This window comes from Temnothorax americanus, unplaced genomic scaffold (genome assembly GCF_048541705.1).
Source record: "Temnothorax americanus isolate GAGA-0224 unplaced genomic scaffold, ASM4854170v1 Scaffold84, whole genome shotgun sequence".
Classification (NCBI taxonomy): Eukaryota; Metazoa; Arthropoda; class Insecta; order Hymenoptera; family Formicidae; genus Temnothorax; species Temnothorax americanus.
The window spans coordinates 193,431-213,118 of record NW_027509807.1 but is presented as its reverse complement, the minus strand read 5'-3'; the positions used below and the strand labels follow the sequence as shown (position 1 = coordinate 213,118).

At 41.6% G+C, this 19,688-nt stretch overlaps 1 protein-coding gene and 1 pseudogene across 1 annotated transcript; one reads left to right on the top strand and one right to left on the bottom strand.

Moving 5' to 3' along the window:
* Window positions 1-56: 56 nt before the first annotated feature.
* Window positions 57-749, bottom strand: LOC143907613 (uncharacterized; annotated as a pseudogene).
* Window positions 731-19,653, top strand: Lana (laminin subunit alpha). Its single transcript, XM_077424446.1, has 29 exons — window positions 731-1,112; window positions 3,031-3,177; window positions 4,487-4,894; window positions 5,127-5,340; window positions 5,602-5,811; window positions 5,906-6,178; window positions 6,263-6,400; window positions 6,742-7,014; window positions 7,197-7,496; window positions 7,574-7,732; window positions 7,798-10,123; window positions 10,261-10,764; window positions 10,832-11,063; window positions 11,149-11,857; window positions 12,130-12,356; window positions 12,453-13,212; window positions 13,575-13,852; window positions 13,936-14,120; window positions 14,288-14,825; window positions 14,930-15,060; window positions 15,136-15,979; window positions 16,103-16,634; window positions 16,714-16,800; window positions 16,910-17,104; window positions 17,226-17,392; window positions 17,471-17,713; window positions 17,785-17,944; window positions 18,069-18,296; window positions 18,486-19,653. Exons 1-29 carry the CDS (start codon window positions 900-902, stop codon window positions 18,752-18,754), a joined length of 10,950 nt encoding a protein of 3,649 aa, XP_077280572.1. The 5' UTR covers window positions 731-899; the 3' UTR covers window positions 18,755-19,653.
* The last annotated feature ends 35 nt before the right edge of the window (window positions 19,654-19,688 follow it).

The following is a 19,688-nucleotide window of genomic DNA, read 5'->3' as shown; positions in this document are numbered from 1 at the left end:
CTTGTCCTATATCAATTTATTTTTCCCTCACGTTTACATACCTTAAAAACAAAAAAATTAAAAATATATAATTGTATTTGAGATCGAGTATATTTCACAATTAAATATCAATGAAAATTTATATGTATATTTTATTCGAATAAGACGCTGGAGTTCCATATTTGTCAGAGCTGTCTTGAGCTGTAAGATAATGCAGCGTCGAAGAAACTATAAACAAAATCTCATTCTCGTGTATATGAAAGATGCCATGTAGTTTCGGTCCTTCTAAATCAGTGATCTTCAAAGTTATGTTTTGTCATATAATTATTACTTTCGTAAGAAAAAATAATGACAATAAGATCTCGTTATAAAGAAATAATTGATATGTTCTTAGAAAATTTTTAATTAGAATATGCATAAACAATATACAAATATATCCATACTTTGCGATATCATGAGATGCATATCGTAAAAATATCAGGGAAAGGGTGATAAAATTTAGATTTAGAATTTTTATCTAATTATATTTTTTTAAATCTTTGTTACGAGCATAATTTGATAGACTCGCGTAAAAATCTCCAGATGAAGACGGAACGTAAGCGACTCAGGATGCCTGTACTCGGGTCCACGCGGGATTCAAACTCCGACTTGAAGATCACTGATCTGTTTCACCCCCACCGAGTTCTTCTCATCTGGCAAGTCGACGGTACTGGATGAACTCTAGTCTGGTCTGGACAGTCGGCACCGAGAAAGCGTCCAGGCATCATCATCTCTCTCACGGAAGAAAGAGGGAGAGAGAGAGAGAGAGGGAGGAAGGGAGCGAGACGAAGAAGAGAGAAGACGAAAGTGAAGAAAAAAAAATAGTGAAGCAGTTCCGCGAAAGAACTTGAGAAGGTGTCGGATTTTCTGCTACTGGCAGGATGCGGTTGCCGGCAACCTTCGCCGGTCTTCTGCTGATCGTCCGGCTGTCCAGGTGCGAGATCCTGACGCCGCCGTACTTCAATTTGGCCGAAGGCAAGGAGATCGTGGCCTCGGCTACGTGCGGCGTCGACACTACCGGCCCCGAGCTTTATTGCAAACTCGTCGGCGCGAACGCCGATCAGGATGAAGATATCAACTTGATTCAAGGCCAGGTAAATACCAGCGATAAATATACTGTAAAAAGGTGCTTGATATGTTTGTAACACAGTGTGTAATATCTATTAGACGCGTATGTAATTCGAATTTACCAAACTTTCTTTCAAAACTCATTTAATCAAAATTAAATTAATAGTTAGGAAAACTTTTTTTTAACCCTCGGCTGTAACTACAAAATATTGAAAACTTATAAATGAATTTTTTATACATAGATGCAAAAAAATTACATTTTTTGATGATTTAAACTTATTCAAATTTATATTTAGACAATAATCTGTTGATTGAATATTATATGAACAGAATGAAAATCGATTTAATGAATACTCTTGCATGCCGAGGGAATTGTGATATATTCGTCTTCAGTATTTGCACCGAATTTTATCTACTATGATTAGGTCCTATGAGTCCAAGAGTTTATCAGCTTTAAGGCATCAACTCTTACACACTCAACTACTTCCTTTTCTTATCCTCTTTTACATGGTTTTTCTATTTATATCAATAGCTATTCGCATCATCGAAATGTAATATTTTATAAACATTTATAAATACATATACACTTCGCACTTTTTCTGTCTCTCTCTTTATCTGAGAATTACGATAAATAATCGGAAGAAATGAATGAAACCACTGATGGAAGATTAGCTTTCATTAATCGAACGGCGAACACATACAAAGAAATTTATTGAATAAATTTATATATAACGTTTATTTAATATTATTAAATTAATATTTTTATCCTTTTTTTTTTATTATTATATAAAACTTGTTGATAATAAATGTATGATATGCCTTTACGCAATTGTATTTGTAATTTTCTGTACTTGTAAAATTTAAAAACTTTTGCTAAATTTTTTAATTAAGATTTTATTTTCACTAAAATAATAATTTATAAATTTATAAACAATAAAACTGGAATTTTTATGTATATTATTATGTATTTGGATAAGTAATACAATTTTAATTCTCCGTGATTGCCATTCTTAGCTGCTTCGAAAATTAAATTTCTTTGTGATATATTAACGCGTAAGCGTTTTGTCGGCGAATCAGGACAAAAGATGCCTACAAAGCTCTTTCGTTCGAAAGATCCAGCTAAAAACCAGTTCGCAGGGTCTATGATTGTGTTCGAAGAATGCGATAGAAGATCGTAGGATCGCGTTTCCCTGCGAACGCATGATTCTTCGTTATTGAAAATAGAAACCGCGCGCACATATATGTAATATGGAGATGTATAATGTATTTACTATAAGTACAAAAATATATAATCCATAGTTAATTTCCAAATTTACTTTCCCTGCGATATTATTTAGTATGGGCGTAAAGTTTGAAAATTTCAATTTGCATTATAATTATCAAAGTCTGAGTTTCTATATGCATTTTGTATTTTAATTGTGTCGTAATGCTGATCCAGCATCCATCTAGATCATTGAGAACACGAGGCATCAGCTTACGACATTGTATGTACCTATCTATGTGGGTAAAAGGAGACGAAACCGAAAAGAACCAGAAGCGTGAAGCCTGATAAAACGGAAGATAAGGGTGACCTCTCGATAACACTCGATCGTTCACCCGTCCGAAATTAAGAAGCTTTCTATGTCATACACAGATTTCCAGAAAAAGAAATCTTCATCTACATATCTATCTCCCGATTATTTAAATTCGTTCCTTTATATTAAGATTTGTTATTAGAAGATTTCTCTGAAAATTTTAATATAATACAGCAAGCAGAGGAGAGAGAGAGAGAGAGAGATGCGTGTGACGATAAAAAATAAATAAAAATTATAAATTTGCTCTTACAAAAATTCTCGTTTACTTTAAGCTCATATCTAAAATAAATATTGTACATTAGATTCTATTATTTATAATTAATTCTTTTCTCTTCTCGACATAATGATAGATTTTGTTTTTTTTCCACAGGTATGCGATTATTGCGATCCTGATAATCCGGAAAAAAAGCATCCACCCGAATATGCGGTCGACGGTATGGAAACTTGGTGGCAATCACCACCTTTATCCAGAGGGATGAAATATAATGAGGTCAATCTGACGATCAACCTGGAACAAGTAAGTTATTATATATAACATAAAACACAGAGATTAGTATAATGAGATGATCATGTTTTCGAAGCATGTTTAAAAGGATCTGATTCAGAAGCGGCAGGAAATAATGATGCGCGATTCTTTTATCGGCGATGTAAACGTTCTATCGCGCAAGTAGTAGGCGTTTTCCTGCAAGTGGGAAGATTTATCTGCGGTTTGCTTCCGGAGAATAATGAAAGACGAGGATCATCAGCAATATTTATTGTTTCCACTGTTGAAAAGTGTCACATATTTTTCTGCAAATTTTCTGCGAATACCTTTAGTTTCTATTAAATTAATATGTAATTAATCTGATGATACGTTTCATGGTATAATTAATATAAATTCTCAATATTTATTTATTTATCCAATTATTAGTGCACAAGTAGAGAGAGGGAAAGACGTAGCTGATGGCTGTATATCCAAACGTATCTTATTTCTTAATACGATTAGCTGTTATCAGAACTGCAGTCTATCCTCGCGACTGTAGCGTACGCAAAAGCTGTTACTCATTCGCTAATCTTTTTAGAGAAGCTCATTTACACCGTTGTTTGACCGTTTCTATCTCCGTCTCCGTCTCTCTCTCTCTCTCTCTCTCTCTCTCTCTCTCTCTCTCTCTCTCTCTCTCTCTCTCTCTCTCTCTCTCTCTCTCTCTCTCTCTTTCTCTCTCTCTACCTCCCTACCTCCCTCCTTCCCTCCCTCCCTCCCTCCCTCCCCTCTCCTCTTTTATTCTCCTCCCCTCCCCTCCCTCTTCCATCTTTTCTTTCTTTAATAATTTTTTAAATGCTTTTTATCTCTTTTTTTTCTCTCATTTGCTTAGACACATCCTTTATTCTTTAGATTTATTATACTCTCCAATTTCTTAAATCTATTGTCCCAGAAAAGAATAAACCTCTCTTTTTATCTCTCTATCTCGCTATCTCCCTTTTCCTCTCAGCTAGCCCATATACTTGAGATTTTGATGGTCTTAGAGCATCCGAAACCATGTATGGCACACATCTGGCATTCAGTCCTCGGTTTTTACCCTTGGTTCACATTATTTTGTTTGAAATAACAGGAACGCACTCGTACGAAATTAAATGACTGAAAGCTATAAATTTTAACAGGCAAAGCCTGTTGAATGATAAATTTTTTCGTAAAATAATATAATAATTATTATGGCAAGAAGGTTTTGGGAAAAGCAAAGAGAAAAATAGACATAAATAATGCTTATCCCAATGCTTATAAGAAGAGAATAAAGATAAAAAAAATAGAACGAAGATTTTTGATAAAAACACACGGGTTTTTTTTTTAGGAATTTCATGTGGCTTACGTTTATGTGCGAATGGGAAATTCACCTCGGCCAGGACTCTGGATCCTGGAGAAGTCGAAGGATTACGGCAAAACCTGGTCACCTTGGCAATATTTCTCGGATTCTGCCAGCGATTGTCTAACTTACTTCGGGGTGGACAGCCACAAGCCGATTATTCGAGACGACAGCGTGATCTGCACGACCGAATATTCAAAGGTCGTCCCACTCGAGGGCGGCGAGATCCCGATCTCAATCCTGAATAACCGACCCTCGGCGAAGCACTATTTCAATTCGACTTTGTTGCAAGAATGGACGCGGGCGACGAACGTTCGTTTCCGTTTTCTCCGGACGAAGAATTTGCTGGGGCACCTGATGTCCGTCGTTCGTCAAGATCCTACCGTCACCAGGAGAGTAAGTGACGTTGAAACGTTGCTCTCGATTTCTCAACGATATCTGACTCTCTGTAATAAGTAATTTATATCCATGCTTGTCGTTGAAACAAATTTTTACTTAGCGATGCAAAAGAAACTTCGGTAAGCATCTTAGAATCCGTTTTGTAAACGATATTCTCCCGTTATCCGATATTTTTATAATTGTTTTTTTAATAATTTGGCTGTTAAAGAAGTTTTTGTTTGTATTGCAGTACTTTTATTCGATCAAAGATATTAGCATCGGCGGTCGTTGCATGTGCAACGGTCACGCGGACATCTGCGACATTCAGGACCCCAATATGCCGAAGAAATTGGTCTGCCGGTGCCAGCACAACACCTGCGGACCTCAGTGCGCAACATGTTGCAAGGGTTTCGAACAGAAAAAATGGAGACAATCCACGGCGTCGAAGAAATTCATATGCGAACGTAAAAACAATTTACTTTCTCAGTATTTGAAGAGAAAAATTTACCAGCAATAAATTCTATCAGTTATTACACGAATAACAAACAGATCTGCTAAGAATACTAATTTTATATGCTGAAAATTATTTTCTTGAATCGGCAAATTACTTAGAATAACATAAATGAATTTTTATACTTTAATTAAAACAATGATGATTTTATGGGTACACGGTGGGTTTGCCAGAGATACACTGTCTTTCTTTAGCAGCGAATTAATATTTACAGCCTGCAACTGCTTCGGACATTCGGACGAGTGCCTTTACAGTGCGGACACTGATGAGAAGCACTTATCACTGGACATCCACGGTAATTACGAGGGCGGTGGTATTTGTCAGAATTGTAGACACAACACTGAAGGCATCAATTGTAACCGTTGCAAGCCCAAGTTCTACAGGCCTCGGGATAAGCCACTCAACGCAACCGACGTATGTCAACGTAAGTTCATTTAAGATATAAACTCGGTATTTTTTAAGTCGTTATTATAACTTATAAATTTCACACAAGTTGGACTTTTTATATATTTAATTAGCCTGCAACTGCGATTACTTTTACTCGACCGGAAACTGCGCCGATTCCACTGGAAAATGCGAGTGCCGAAAGGAGTTTACACCGCCGAATTGTGATACTTGCAATTACGGATTCTTTGGCTATCCTAATTGTTTGCCCTGCGAATGTGATTTGCGCGGCACGGACGGTTATCATTGCGAAGCAACCGAGGGTTATTGCCCCTGTAAGATAAACTACGCCGGCCACTATTGCAATCTCTGCGCGGAGGGATATTACAATTTCCCCGACTGCTTACGTGAGTGAATCTCTTGAAAGTTATTTCAAGGTCTTTAGGACAAAGTTATTTGGAAAGTAACGTCGGTTATTATTACGATTTCAGCTTGCAGTTGCAATCCTCTGGGCGCCCTAAACGATGTCTGCGACGTGGTGTCCGGTAACTGCACGTGCAAAAACAATTACGGAGGCAGAACGTGTAACATTTGCGAGGACGGGTACTTCAACTATCCTCTTTGCACATGTACGTCACATTTATTTTCAACATATATTTAAAAACCGCTAATATAGCAGAATATTGAATTTATATGTTGACAATAATATAAAGATTTGGCACTCGGTAAATTGCTGACGATCATTTTTTTTTGTGATTATCTTCTCTTTTATCGTTCTTTATTTTATAGCAATTTAATTTTTCTTTTGATAAGAAAATATTTTTAGATTTATAATAATTTTTTGCATAAATAAAATGATTATAAAATTTAAAATTGTTTGACTGCAATATACGACAGGATAGGATCTGTAAATTCCGTTTCTACATTTATGACATCAATCTTAGACATGGTTTCTTTATGCAATTTGCAGATTGCAATTGTGATGCTCGCGGAACAGAATCCGGTATTTGCGACAAGTCGGATGGCGTTTGTTTGTGCAAGGAAGGATACGGCGGCGTTAGATGCGACCAGTGTATCCCGGGATATTACGGCTATCCCAACTGTGTACCGTGCAACTGTAGCTCCGTCGGCTCATCCAGCATCAGTTGCGATTCCGCGGGCAAGTGCTCGTGCCTCGCCAATTTCGCCGGAAGAACTTGCAGTCAATGCAGTCCAGGATACTACAAATACCCGGAATGCATTGGTATGTAATACTACTCGCGAAATTCTCGTTATACGATGTCTCAGACAAATCTTCGTACAATATATTTTATTATCTTTAAATATTCTAATATAATCTGGACACATTTTAGTTTATCTTATTAAAATTAAATTAAGCAGTTATATATTTTGTCAGTTAAATATTTTTTAATATTTCGACATTAGCATGCAATTGCGATAGCCATGGCTCCATCGGCGTATCCTGCGACGGCGAAGGTAAATGCCAATGCCGCGAGAACTTCGACGGTGTTCGATGCGAGCAATGCAAAGAGGGCTACTACAACTTTCCTACCTGCGAGGGTTGCAACTGTGATCCGGCTGGCATAGTTGCGACATTCCAAGGTTGTGGCTCCTTGCCGCCTGGCGAACTCTGTCAGTGCAAGGACCGAGTCGAGGGAAGGATATGCAACCAATGCAAGCCACTTTATTGGAATCTGCAGCCTTACAATTCAGATGGTTGCGAAGGTTCGGATGTGATATAAGTTTAAAATATATGATTATATATGACACGTGATTTTTTACGAAACATATTTGCATTTAAGAATGTCAGTGTAACATTCCTGGAGTCATCGGCAGCATTGGCGAGTGTGACACTAAAACTGGACAGTGTATCTGCAAACCCAGCGTAACTGACAGAGGATGCAGCCGATGCATTGACGGAACGTACAATCTTCAGGAAAACAATCTTTTCGGTTGTTCTGGTAAGTCAATCGATTTCTCCGTTTCATAATATTTAATCTTTAACGTAACGCATTTTTTCATTAAGATTGCGCTTGCGACATTGGCGGTTCCGTGAATCCGGTATGCGACAAGCAAACTGGCCAGTGTCCTTGCCAACCACGGGTGACCGGTCTTACGTGTAAGGAGCCTTTGAAAGCGCATTACTTCCCAACTCTTCATCAATATCAATACGAGGCCGAGGTTGGCAAAACTCCCAGTGGTAGCGGAGTCCGTTACGGCTTCGCGGAAGATATCTTTCCGGGCTTCAGTTGGAAAGGGTACGCTGAGTTTACTACTCAGCAAGACGAAATTGTACTGGGCGTAAACATCGGCAAGTCTTCGCTCTATCGGATGGTTTTGCGTTACGTGAATCCCAGTAGTGAGCCGATCCTCGGCACTATCACTATCACACCTGACAGTCCATCTGAGGTAGAGCAACAGTTTAAAGTCAACTTTAAGCCAACCAGTCGACCGTCCTTTGTAACGGTTGCCGGAGCACACGGTAACCATCCATCACCCATGGTGATGAACCCCGGACATTGGTCCATCAAGATTGCCACGAAGAAGAGTATGTTCCTTGATTACTTCGTTCTATTACCATCGGAATACTACGAGGGCGGCATATTGACGCAGGACGTAAACGTACCCTGCGAAGTCGGTTACAAGAGACTCTGCAGGCACTACGGATATCCGAACTTAACACGATTTGACTTAGTCCACGGCGCCGGCGGCTTTCTCAGCGAGAACAATGTACGGATCCCGTTGACTGAGTATTTCACTTATCGCGAGACTTTACAAGAGATCGGCGAGGATGAGGTGCCGCTCATCAACAAGCAGCAAGAACAAATCCATTTTGAATTGAGAATCAGCAAACCTGGTCCTCACGTTCTCGTGGTGACTTATGTCACTCCGCGGGATGAGCGAGACACGTCGGTGCTGCTAATCGAGGCGAATACCGTCGGCAAGGGCAAAGTCACTCTGAATCCCTGTAGATATACCAGCACATGTCGACAGGTTGTCACCGATACCTACGGCAAGGTGGCCGTCATGAATTTCCCATCAAACTACGTTAGTTTGGTGCTGACTGGTGAACCGACCTCAAACGTCGCGATCGACTCTATAGTGGCAATTCCCTATCATCAGTGGTCGCTGGACTACGTGAAGCCTAAATCTATCTGCGTGAGGAAAAACGGCAAATGCGTACAAGGATTGTTTCCCGGTGCCGCCGACGCCAAGAAGATCGAGTTCGAGGCTTCTAATGGCATTCCCGAAGCTGAAAATCCTCCCGGCATTTACGATAACGCCACCAAATTGATCTACCTAGGTGATGGCGACATGGTGGATATTCACGCAAAGGTATCCCAACCGGGAGATTACGTCTTCGTGATACAGTATTATCAACCGGATCATCCTCAATTCGAGCTGGACGTGCTGGTGCAAAACGGCAAGTTTTACGAGGGGAAGGTACCCGTTTCCCACTGTCCTAGTAACAGCGGCTGTCGTAGCGTTGTACGTCAAATCGACGACAACGATACCAGGTTTCAGCTGATTGAAAATTTCGTGCTGACACTGAAAGAGCCCGGCCGTGGTATCTGGTTAGATTACGTGCTGGTGATCCCGGCGGATCAGTACAACGAGAAGATCCTCGATAAATTACAGTTCGACCAGACGAAAGAGTTCATTAAGCGTTGCGGCAGCAATCATTTCCAGATCAACGTCACCGAGGACGGCTTTTGTCGTGACTCCAGCTTTTCTCTAACGGCTAATTATAACAACGGTGCGCTGCCTTGCAATTGCGACAGCGAGGGCTCCACCAGCTTCGAATGCGACAAATTCGGCGGCCAATGTCCCTGTCGACCGAACATCATCGGCAGACGATGCGAGAGCTGCAAATCTGGCTTCTACGGCTTTCCCAGATGCAAACCGTGCAATTGTCCCGCTCTCTGCGAACGGGATACCGGCAGATGTATCTGTCCGCCCCGAGTGACCGGTCAACGATGCGATCAGTGCGAACCTGGCACCTACGGATTCCACCCGATCGTCGGCTGCGAGGAGTGCAACTGTTCACTTTTGGGCGTCCTGGACGGCGATCTGCAGTGCGACGACATTGGCTGCCGTTGCAAGGAGAACGTGAAGGGCCGTCACTGTGACACCTGTCAAGCTGGTTACTCGCAGTTTCCGCATTGCGAGCGTTGTGATTGCGATTCACGCGGCACCACCAACGATATCTGCGACCAATATACGGCCGAGTGCTTCTGCAAGGTGAATGTGCAAGGTCTGGCATGCGACGTATGCCGCGAGGGCACCTTCGACATCCAGGCTGAGAATGCGGATGGTTGTACCAAGTGCTTCTGCTTTGGCAAGACCACCAGGTACGCTCTGTCATTATTTACTATCATCGCTTTACATCGTGTTATAGATCTACTATCGTTGATCTACTATCATTAACAGGGATTAATTGCTATCAACGTACAAATTTAAAAAAAATAATGTAACACTCATTGACCAGGTGTGCCTCCGCGAATCTCTACTGGACCCATGTTATGCATATGGCCGGTTGGGGATATGTCACGCCTGTTGATAAGACCGGCAACTTTACCAATGTGTCAACCTACTCTTCAGACAATGAAACTACGTTCACTATCTCGCTCGACACTGACGACACTATCGAGAACGTCGTCTACTTTTTGGCGCCCGATGCCTATCTTAATAAGAAGTTGACTTCTTACGGTGGCTACTTCAATTATACCGTCTTCTACACCACGGGACCGTTCGGCAAGGCTGTTAGCGCCGCCGACGTTGTCCTTCAAGGCGCCAACACTACGTTGTTTTATTATTCCGACGAGCAACCACCATCCTCTGTGAACTTTAGGGCGTCCGTCCGTCTCGTTGAGGCTAACTTTGTAACTAGCAACAGGCTCAGCGCGACCAGAGAACAAATTATGGTTATTCTCGAAGATCTACGTGCAATATACGTGCGTGCTACGTATTGGAATCCTAGCATCCAGGCTATGTACGTATCTTTGGCGGTTCTATTCCGAGGATTTGTTATCATTACCTTACAATAAATATCTTTTCAGATTATCATATGTGACTTTGGACGTCACAACGGAACAATACTCAGCTCAATACAGTGCCCGGGCTAGCAGTGTGGAACAGTGTCAGTGTCCACCCAATTATCAAGGACTCTCATGTGAGGAATGCGCACCGGGATATTACAGGATTAAATCGGGACCATACGGAGGATACTGCGCACCTTGTCAATGCAACGGTCATGCGAGTACATGCGATGTAAACACCGGGATTTGTCAGGTGAATTGGACAGATTTTTTCCAGTATAAAATTTTTCATCAAACAGTTTTTTTTTTATCTGTAACTATTCCGATTCTCTTCACAGAACTGCAAGAACGGCACTATTGGCGACCACTGCGAGTACTGCGAGCAAGGCTACTACGGTAATGCCACTGTGGGCACACCAACGGATTGTTTAATTTGTGCATGCCCGTTGCCGGTCGCCTCCAACAACTTTGCCACCGGCTGCGAGGTGAACGAGGAGGGCAATAAGATCAGCTGCGATTGCCTGCCCGGATATTACGGCGCTCGTTGCGAAGTCTGCGCCGCCGGTTACTACGGCAGTCCCGAGGTGTACGGCGATTACTGCAAGCCGTGCGAGTGCTCCGGCAATATCGACACCAATCAGATTGGCTCGTGCGACAGCATCACCGGCCAGTGTTTGCAATGTTTGAACAATACCTACGGTGAAGCGTGCAATCTGTGCGCCCCCGGTTACTTTGGCGACGCCATCGACCGGAAAGACTGTCGTAGCTGCGTATGCGACGACTGCGGGATGGAACACTGCGACAGCTACAATGGTCAATGTTTCTGCCAAGAAAACGTGATCGGCGAGCAATGCGATCGCTGCGCGCCCGATCATTATGGTTTCGGCACTTGCAACGGTTGCAGGCCATGCGACTGCGACCTGGCCTCGGAGAGCAGCCAGTGCGACGGAGAGACGGGTCAATGCAAATGTATGCCAGGTGTTACCGGTCGCAGATGCGACCAGTGCATTCAGGGATATTGGGATTACGGACCGGGCGGATGCACATGTAAGACTATCTTTCTTAGAATCATTATTTGAATCATTATTCGCTTTTATAAATGAGTAAAGTCAGTCTACGAATCGCAGAAGACTCATAGAACAAAAATTGATTTTATTATGAACAAGACCGATCAGTACCTCTTTTAAATCAATCAATAATTCTTACGTTGGACAGTCATTATGTAATCCGAGTAGTAATAACCTACTCAGATTAAAGATTAGCTATGTTAGAATAATTGTATGATAAAAGTTAAACATATAATTACCCATCTCTTTTAGCGTGCGAATGTCACACTGGTTACTCCGTCGGCGTGTCTTGCAACACGACCACTGGTCAGTGCACCTGTTTACCTGGTGTGATTGGCGAAAAATGCGACCACTGTCCGTACCGGCACGTGCTCATCCCGGCGCAAGGCTGCTTCTCCTGCGGTTCTTGCACGGGAAATCTTTTGGATGTTACAGATGAACTAGAGGATCTGTTAGAGCCTGTATCACGCAAGTATAGTGTAAATAAAAGACAATTTTGTGGCTATACATATATGTATATACATGTAATTAAAAAAACCAATATAACTTAATGTATTCTTAATACACACTTTCAGACGGTCGCGGAAGGCTATTTTACGCATCAACGACTTAAGTTTATCAACGACACGGTCAACGAGCTCTATCCCGAAGTTAGATTACTAGATCCAAGTCGGGTGAATCTGCTGCCATTGCAGAAGAAGCTGGAGCGGTTGGAACACGAGGTGTACAATCAGAAACGAAACATTGATTTTACTGCCGAGGACAGCGTCAAGTGGAAGGACGCCGCGGAGAACACGTTGCAGGACATGAATACTCTGGAGGAAGACGTGGTGCGCAAGATTGACCTAGTGAATCAGATTGTATCGGAAGTGCAATCGCTGGCGCTGAATATTGAACTGGGAACGGGCGCCAAGGTCGATAACGCCCTAAACGAGGCAAAGGGGATTCTGAAGAGAATCAAGGACGTCTCCTTCGTTAAATTTCGGGATAACGCTCTAGACCAAGCGAACCAAGCTAATATCCTGATTTCCGAGATGCAAGATTACAACTTTCCGGCTAGCAACCTAAGTTCCGCCGCGGCCGATTTCAGTAACAAGATCAAAAACGCCAGCGCCAAGATGGATGATCTGCTGGACATCGTGCAGATAGCTCAAGAAATTGCCAGCACGGTGGATAAGCTGAATCGAGAAAATAGAATCGCTGCGCAGACTGGCAATCTGGACGTTGTGAAAAACTCTACCGCCGAAGCGAAAGAGGACTTGGAAGCCGGAGAGCAGCTTAAGAATAACGCTAGCGATTTCCTTAATCATGCGAGAACCAATATCGATCTTCTACGTGAGTAGCATAAGTGGGAGATGGCAACATCGCCGGTGAAATACCACTACTTTCATCGTTTCCTTACTTACTCGGTTAGGCGGAGCGCGTGCCCCGAGGGCTTCGTGCCCCGGCGGTCACGGTGTTCTAGAGCCAAGCGTGTCAGAGTGGCGTGAGGCCTCGCGGCCGATCGCCGTTAATACTCCCGCGTGATCCGATTCGAGGACACTGCCAGGCGGGGAGTTTGACTGGGGCGGTACATCTGTCAAAGAATAACGCAGGTGTCCTGAGCTGTGATCTTTCGATGTTTTGACACTTTGATTGGAAATTGTAAAAATAATGATAAAAATAATCGCAAAAATAATAGATTTTCTTTTCCTTAGAAACTAACACTGTTAGCGATGCGGCTGATCGACTGAACAATACTATTGCTGTGAATGACGAAATGCTGATCGACCTGGCTGAACCAATCCAGAAAGCCCATACTCACGCGGCATACCTATACAATCGTTCGCTGGAATTGGATAGTCTATTAACCGACACTCGCAATACTAATGCGGTGAGAGCCGTTTCAGCTTACAGAGATATTGAAACCGCACTTCAAACTGCAAAAGATGCTGCAGATCATGCTGTAATCGCTGCTGAGAACGCAACAGCGCTGGTGAAGAACTGGATATTATAATCTTGATTCATATCTATTTACTTGAATTGTTTTTTATTTTTATTTTTTTTTATTAATGTCAGACTGATGGAATCGAGCAAAGGGTGTTGGACTCTCGAAACGAGTGCTCCAAATTGTTAGCTTCCGCGATCGCTTTAATGAAAACGACAGGTCAGCCCGAGAACGATTTGCGAGACGCAAGGAACAACGCAACTCTGATTGACAACCAAAATAAACGTAACAAGGAACTTCTCGACACCATTGACAAGTACTGCTTGCTTTCTATATTTTAATCATCAAGTCATTTTATTTCCTACAATTAAATATAAAAATAATTATACGATCAAATTTACTTTTTAAAGGCAACAGGCATGTTAAGGTACGTTACCTTTAATACTAAAGCACATATCCGTTCTTAATAAGTAAAAATTGCAGGACGCTTGGCAACATTCCTTCGCAATCATCTTCAGTCGCACATGACGCCATGAATCAAGCGGTGAATGTCGAGCGTAACATCAAAGTCGCCATCGACGATTTGAACGGTATTGTCAATCAGATACCGGAAGACCTGCGGGAGACAAAGCAACTCTCGAAGAATACGTCAGAGTCAATCCGCGATATCTCGCAGGCAAACAAACAGCTGGATGTTGTAGACAAAGTGATGCCAAACATCACCAATCTGCTAAACAGTCTGAATAACAATCAGAAATCGATCGACGCAACTGGGAACGATCTACAGAGCAAAATCGATGCCCTGAGGAACAAAATCGCGAATGCCCGGGAATTGGCCAATCGATTCAAGACCGGTTTGACCTTCTACAGGAACACTACTTTGGAGCTGAAGAATCCAGAGAGCCTGCCGCTTCTAGCTACATCCACAAAAATATCCCTGTATTTCAGGACCAACAAGACCAACGGCTTTCTGCTCTACCTCGGCAATGAGGAGAAGACAAAGCTACCACGCTCTAAGACGGTAATAAGCAATAAAATCTAATGTAGTAATTTTGAAAGAAAGTTATAATGTGGACCAAAGAAATATGAAGAAAATTTTCCTAACGATAATTTTATATTTCATAGCACGACTTTATGGCGTTATTGATTGAGAGCGGATATCCCGTGCTTATAGTCGATCTGGGATCCGGACCGGAGAGGATAATTCACAACAAATTCGTATCGGATAATGTGTGGCGACAGATAATTATCGACAGGTTGACATTGACACGTGTGACATTATTTAGACAAAAGTAATTTTGTATCGATATTCCTCGAACTTTTTTTTGTAGGACTGGCAAGAATGTCAAATTAATCGTTCGCGAGGATATTGGCGAAGGCAAGGATGCATTGTACGAGAAGGAAAAGGTCTTGCCAGGCTCTTATTATATTTTCAACGTGGATCAGGAGCATTCGAAACTCTTCGTCGGTGGTTATCCATCATCCTTCCGCATTCAGGACGCTGTGACCGCGTCCTCTTTCGAGGGTGAGATGGAGGAATTGATGATAGGCGATATTCCGGTGTCTTTCTGGAACTTCGTCGACGGCGAGAACAACCAGAAGAGCGCGCTCGAACGCGACAAGCTCATTAATTTCGCGCCGAGTAGAGGATACCGTTTCGATCGACACGGCTACGCAATTCTCAGCAAGAAGAGCTCGCAGATTACGCCAGACACCAGAAAGTTCATCATCAAACTATCTTTCAAAACTTTCGCGGAGGATGGGTTGATTTATTTAATGGGCAAGGGCAGACAGTTCTTGTCTCTGGAAATGAGAAACGGCCAGTTGTTGTATCAGTACGATCTTGGCGAGGGTACGATTGATTTGAGGTCTTCGGATAAGTACAATGACGGCAACTGGCACACTCTGGAGGCTATCAGACAGGATACGATGGGCGCGCTCAAGGTTGATGACCACACAGTCGCGTCAAGTCAAGAAAGAGGAACCACTAAGCCTCTGGCCTCATCAGATCATATTTATTTCGGTGGATATCCGCCTAACGCGAAGCATCCTTACGAATCGGTTACTAGCAATGGCTTTGAAGGCTGCATCGACGATGTCGTCATTCTTGACACTTCGGTGGATCTCACGCGTAACGTACAGGCGTTTGGAGTCATGCCTGGTTGTCCAGTCAGGGTAATTAGCGGAAATTTAATTGTTCGCAGATCATAAATGAAAAAAAATTTCCTGCTCGAAAACAACTTTTCAGATTATGCAACTTCCCGTCTTATCGCTAATTCTTGGAATTATTTCTTTCAGTTTGCCAGTCTTGTCTCGTTCGAGAAAAACACACCAGGCTATGTGAAATGGCGCAATTTGGCGTCCGACGGTCTACAAGTGAATCTCAAGTTCAAAACATTGGCCAGCGACGGTCTGATTTTCTACGCGACCAACAACGATCAGCAGAGTGCGGCTACTAGTTATCTATCTTTGGTGGACGGCCAGTTAGTCTTCAATAGCCAGGGTGAACAGCTTAGGACCAACCCGTCGGATGTTAAGCTGAACGATAACGAATGGCACGTAGTGACCGCAACTCATGACCAGTCGGCTCTTAACCTCGACATTGATGACACGAAGAGCTACAGAACTGATTCGGCACCGCCACCGTTACACTTCCTCTACGGCAACTTGTACATCGGTGGACTGCCGTCAGGCTTCGATTCGGTTGACATGCCCTTCGTCGGCTGTATTGGCGACGCAACCCTCAACAGCGAGATCATTATCAATTTCGCCAACACGACGGAGAGACCACATGCGTTCCTAGGAAAGTGCAAGGGCGGTGATCAGACGCGTATGTTGTGATATTAACTAATAGAATTCTCGTCGAACTATTTCAGTTGTGTTTAATCGCTTATATCTTTTTTTTCTAGTTTTACCACCGATTGTCGAACCTGAATTTTTGCCACCGTTACTACCGTCGGAAGGACCGGAGGATACAGAGTCGTCGACTCAAATCAGTAAGCGAAGCAAAATCGTAACAATAATAGAGTGAAATTTATATATATAAATCGTATTACCATAAGCAATGAGGGGTAAATAGGACAGAAACAAATAATTTTCTTTTAGATATAATAGACGTCGACATAGACAAGGAGGATGACAAAGAGGAAGAACCAGAGCTAGAAGGACGAATTAATTTAGACAAATATTTCACGCCGACTATGCCTACTACGCCAACCGAGGAGCCTCAAACTGTCGACCAGTGTCATTTGCCATACTACCCGGCAACCGATCCTGATCTTGAGAATGCTTGGCGATTTGGTATTTTGCACATTTTTAAATAAGTGGAAAAAATACTCAGATGAAAATATCACATTTGATCCGACACTAATTTATGTCGATAAAATTTTTCAAACAATGTTCTCAATAATTTTTTTTTAAGGTACTGCGAGGAACAGTAGATTAGAATATAGGACACTAAAGGGAAGATACAAAGACGACTACGATTTCCAGATTGATATAAAAACAATGGCGGACGATGGAATTATATTCTATACTTCCGACCTCAATAAGCAAGATTTAATCGCCGTATACATGCTTGGTGGAAAGGTAAAGAACGGACTTTCAGTCACATGAGGAAAAGTTGCCTTACAAACCATCCTGATCTTGGGAAAATTATCCTTCAAGATTCACTACAAATTCGACTGCGGCAGCGGACCGGCATTGCTAATGAGTGAAAAAATGATCAACAACAACCAATGGCATATCGTGCTCTTCAAGAGACAAGGTAACTACGGCCAGCTGATTGTGGACGAGGAGGAACCGGTGGGTGGGTACTCATTAGGACACACTACCACTATCAATGTCAATCCGCCGTTCTTCGTGGGTGGTGTCTTGCCAGAAATATCCAACATCGCATACACGAATATTGTGAGATTGCCTAATTTTTAATCTCATGGTTAGAATTACGAAGATATGACAAATTTTTTGTTTTGTTTTAGGGTCTCAATAAAACGTTCAGCGGCTGTCTAGGAAACTTCATGATGAATGGACAACTCGTCGGAGAGCCGTCGGAAAAGATAGGCGTAATACCCTGCTCGAAGAGAGTCGAGCCCGGTCTCTTCTTCTTCCCAGGAAACGGCAGTAATTTATTCAAAGCAGGTGAGACAATTAATACAAATGTACGTTAAATAAAAAAAATGTTTCGATATTGTTTCCGAGTCGGCAATAGCAATTAGCTAAATTGAAGATTGTTAACTAAAGGAAGTATCTTATTAATTTTCAGTCGATCGATTTAATGTAGACCGCACGGTCGACATTCAAATGGACATAAAACCGCGATCGACGTCTGGACATTTGCTGTCGGTGCACGGTAAAAGGGATTATCTTGTGCTAGAGATGATTAACGGTACCGTCAAGTTCCTCATAAAGACGCAGAGAGGCTCGATTGAGACTGCGTTCGAGCCGACGAAACCAAACTCCCTGTGCGACGGCAACTGGCACAATATTCGAGGTAAATAGCCGACTTAATGTTACAGAGTACTCTTGGAACCGTAATTTTAATTTCAATATGATATAATATTTCGATATGTTAAAATTAATTTGGATTTAATTCATCTATGACCAAATGGCACTAATGGTTAGCAGTCGATGTTACTTAAATCGCGTTCTGCTATTACACTTTCCTCTTTTTTTCCAACAGCTGTCAAACAGAAAAATGCGGTACTGCTGTCGGTCGATCATAAACCGGCACCGCCCGGAATCGGCGGCAAAAACGTGGCTAGAGTCTTGTCAAAACATCCGATATTCATCGGTGGCCATCCGATGCTTGGAAGAAAATTACGAGGTAGTACGTCGCAGGCTCAATACGTCGGCTGTATCAACAATATTATGATCAACATGAAGACCGTCAGCATCAGGCCTGAACGAGCCTACGGACAAGTTATCACCGGTGTGTGCCCGACAATATAAAATAATGAAAAAATTTTTCATAGGCCATGCAAATTTATAGCTTTATCCAAAATCCTGATCTGGCCATCTTCTCCTCTTCGAAATATTTTATTAATCTCTGAACGCGCTTAATCAAAAACAAAAAATCAATAACTGAAATAATAAGTCCAAAACTTGAACTTTGTAGTTCCATTAATCTTTCCTTGTAAGAGATATTTTCTCGACCAAAAACTATGAAAAATTATTCGTACAGGATAAGGAAGCTCAAGTGTAACCAAAGATATGATTTAATAAAGGATGTAAGTTATAAAATAATGTGTAGGAACGCAGGAAGTTGGTTTTAATACAATGATGCAAATCATTAAAAAAGGAAATAAGATTTCTGTAAAAGTCATAAGCGTTTTTTATTTTGTGAATATATAGATATATATTTGTAATATTTGTGCGTTATCGCATTCGGCACATCTTGTAAATAAATCCAAATTCTTATATAATAAGTTCTCAAAAGTTCGTTCTCATGGATTTTTATCTTTTTTTTTGGTTCAGTCTTGGTTCAATTAATGTTACGGAAATCGCCATTCTAACATAATGCTTGCCTCTTCGTCAAGTCACGACGTCGTATCACTATAACAATCATAATGAAACGATTTGCGATTGTAAATACAATATTTTGAAATTTTTAATGAAAGAGAATATGAAGAATAAAATATATTTATAAATGCACAAATCTCTGCTAATTTCAACATTGCTCTATATCATTGCAAATCATCTGTGATTATTACGCTAGAACTTTACGTAAAAACTATCTTAGAAGTGCAATCGCGAAAACTATGCGCAAATGACGATTTTACGTAAACTTAACAACGAGATAAATTATATTTCCCAAGAAACAATGCCACAATGAATAAAATGAATAAAAATGCCACAAAAGTGTTTAATTTTAACGTAATTTAAA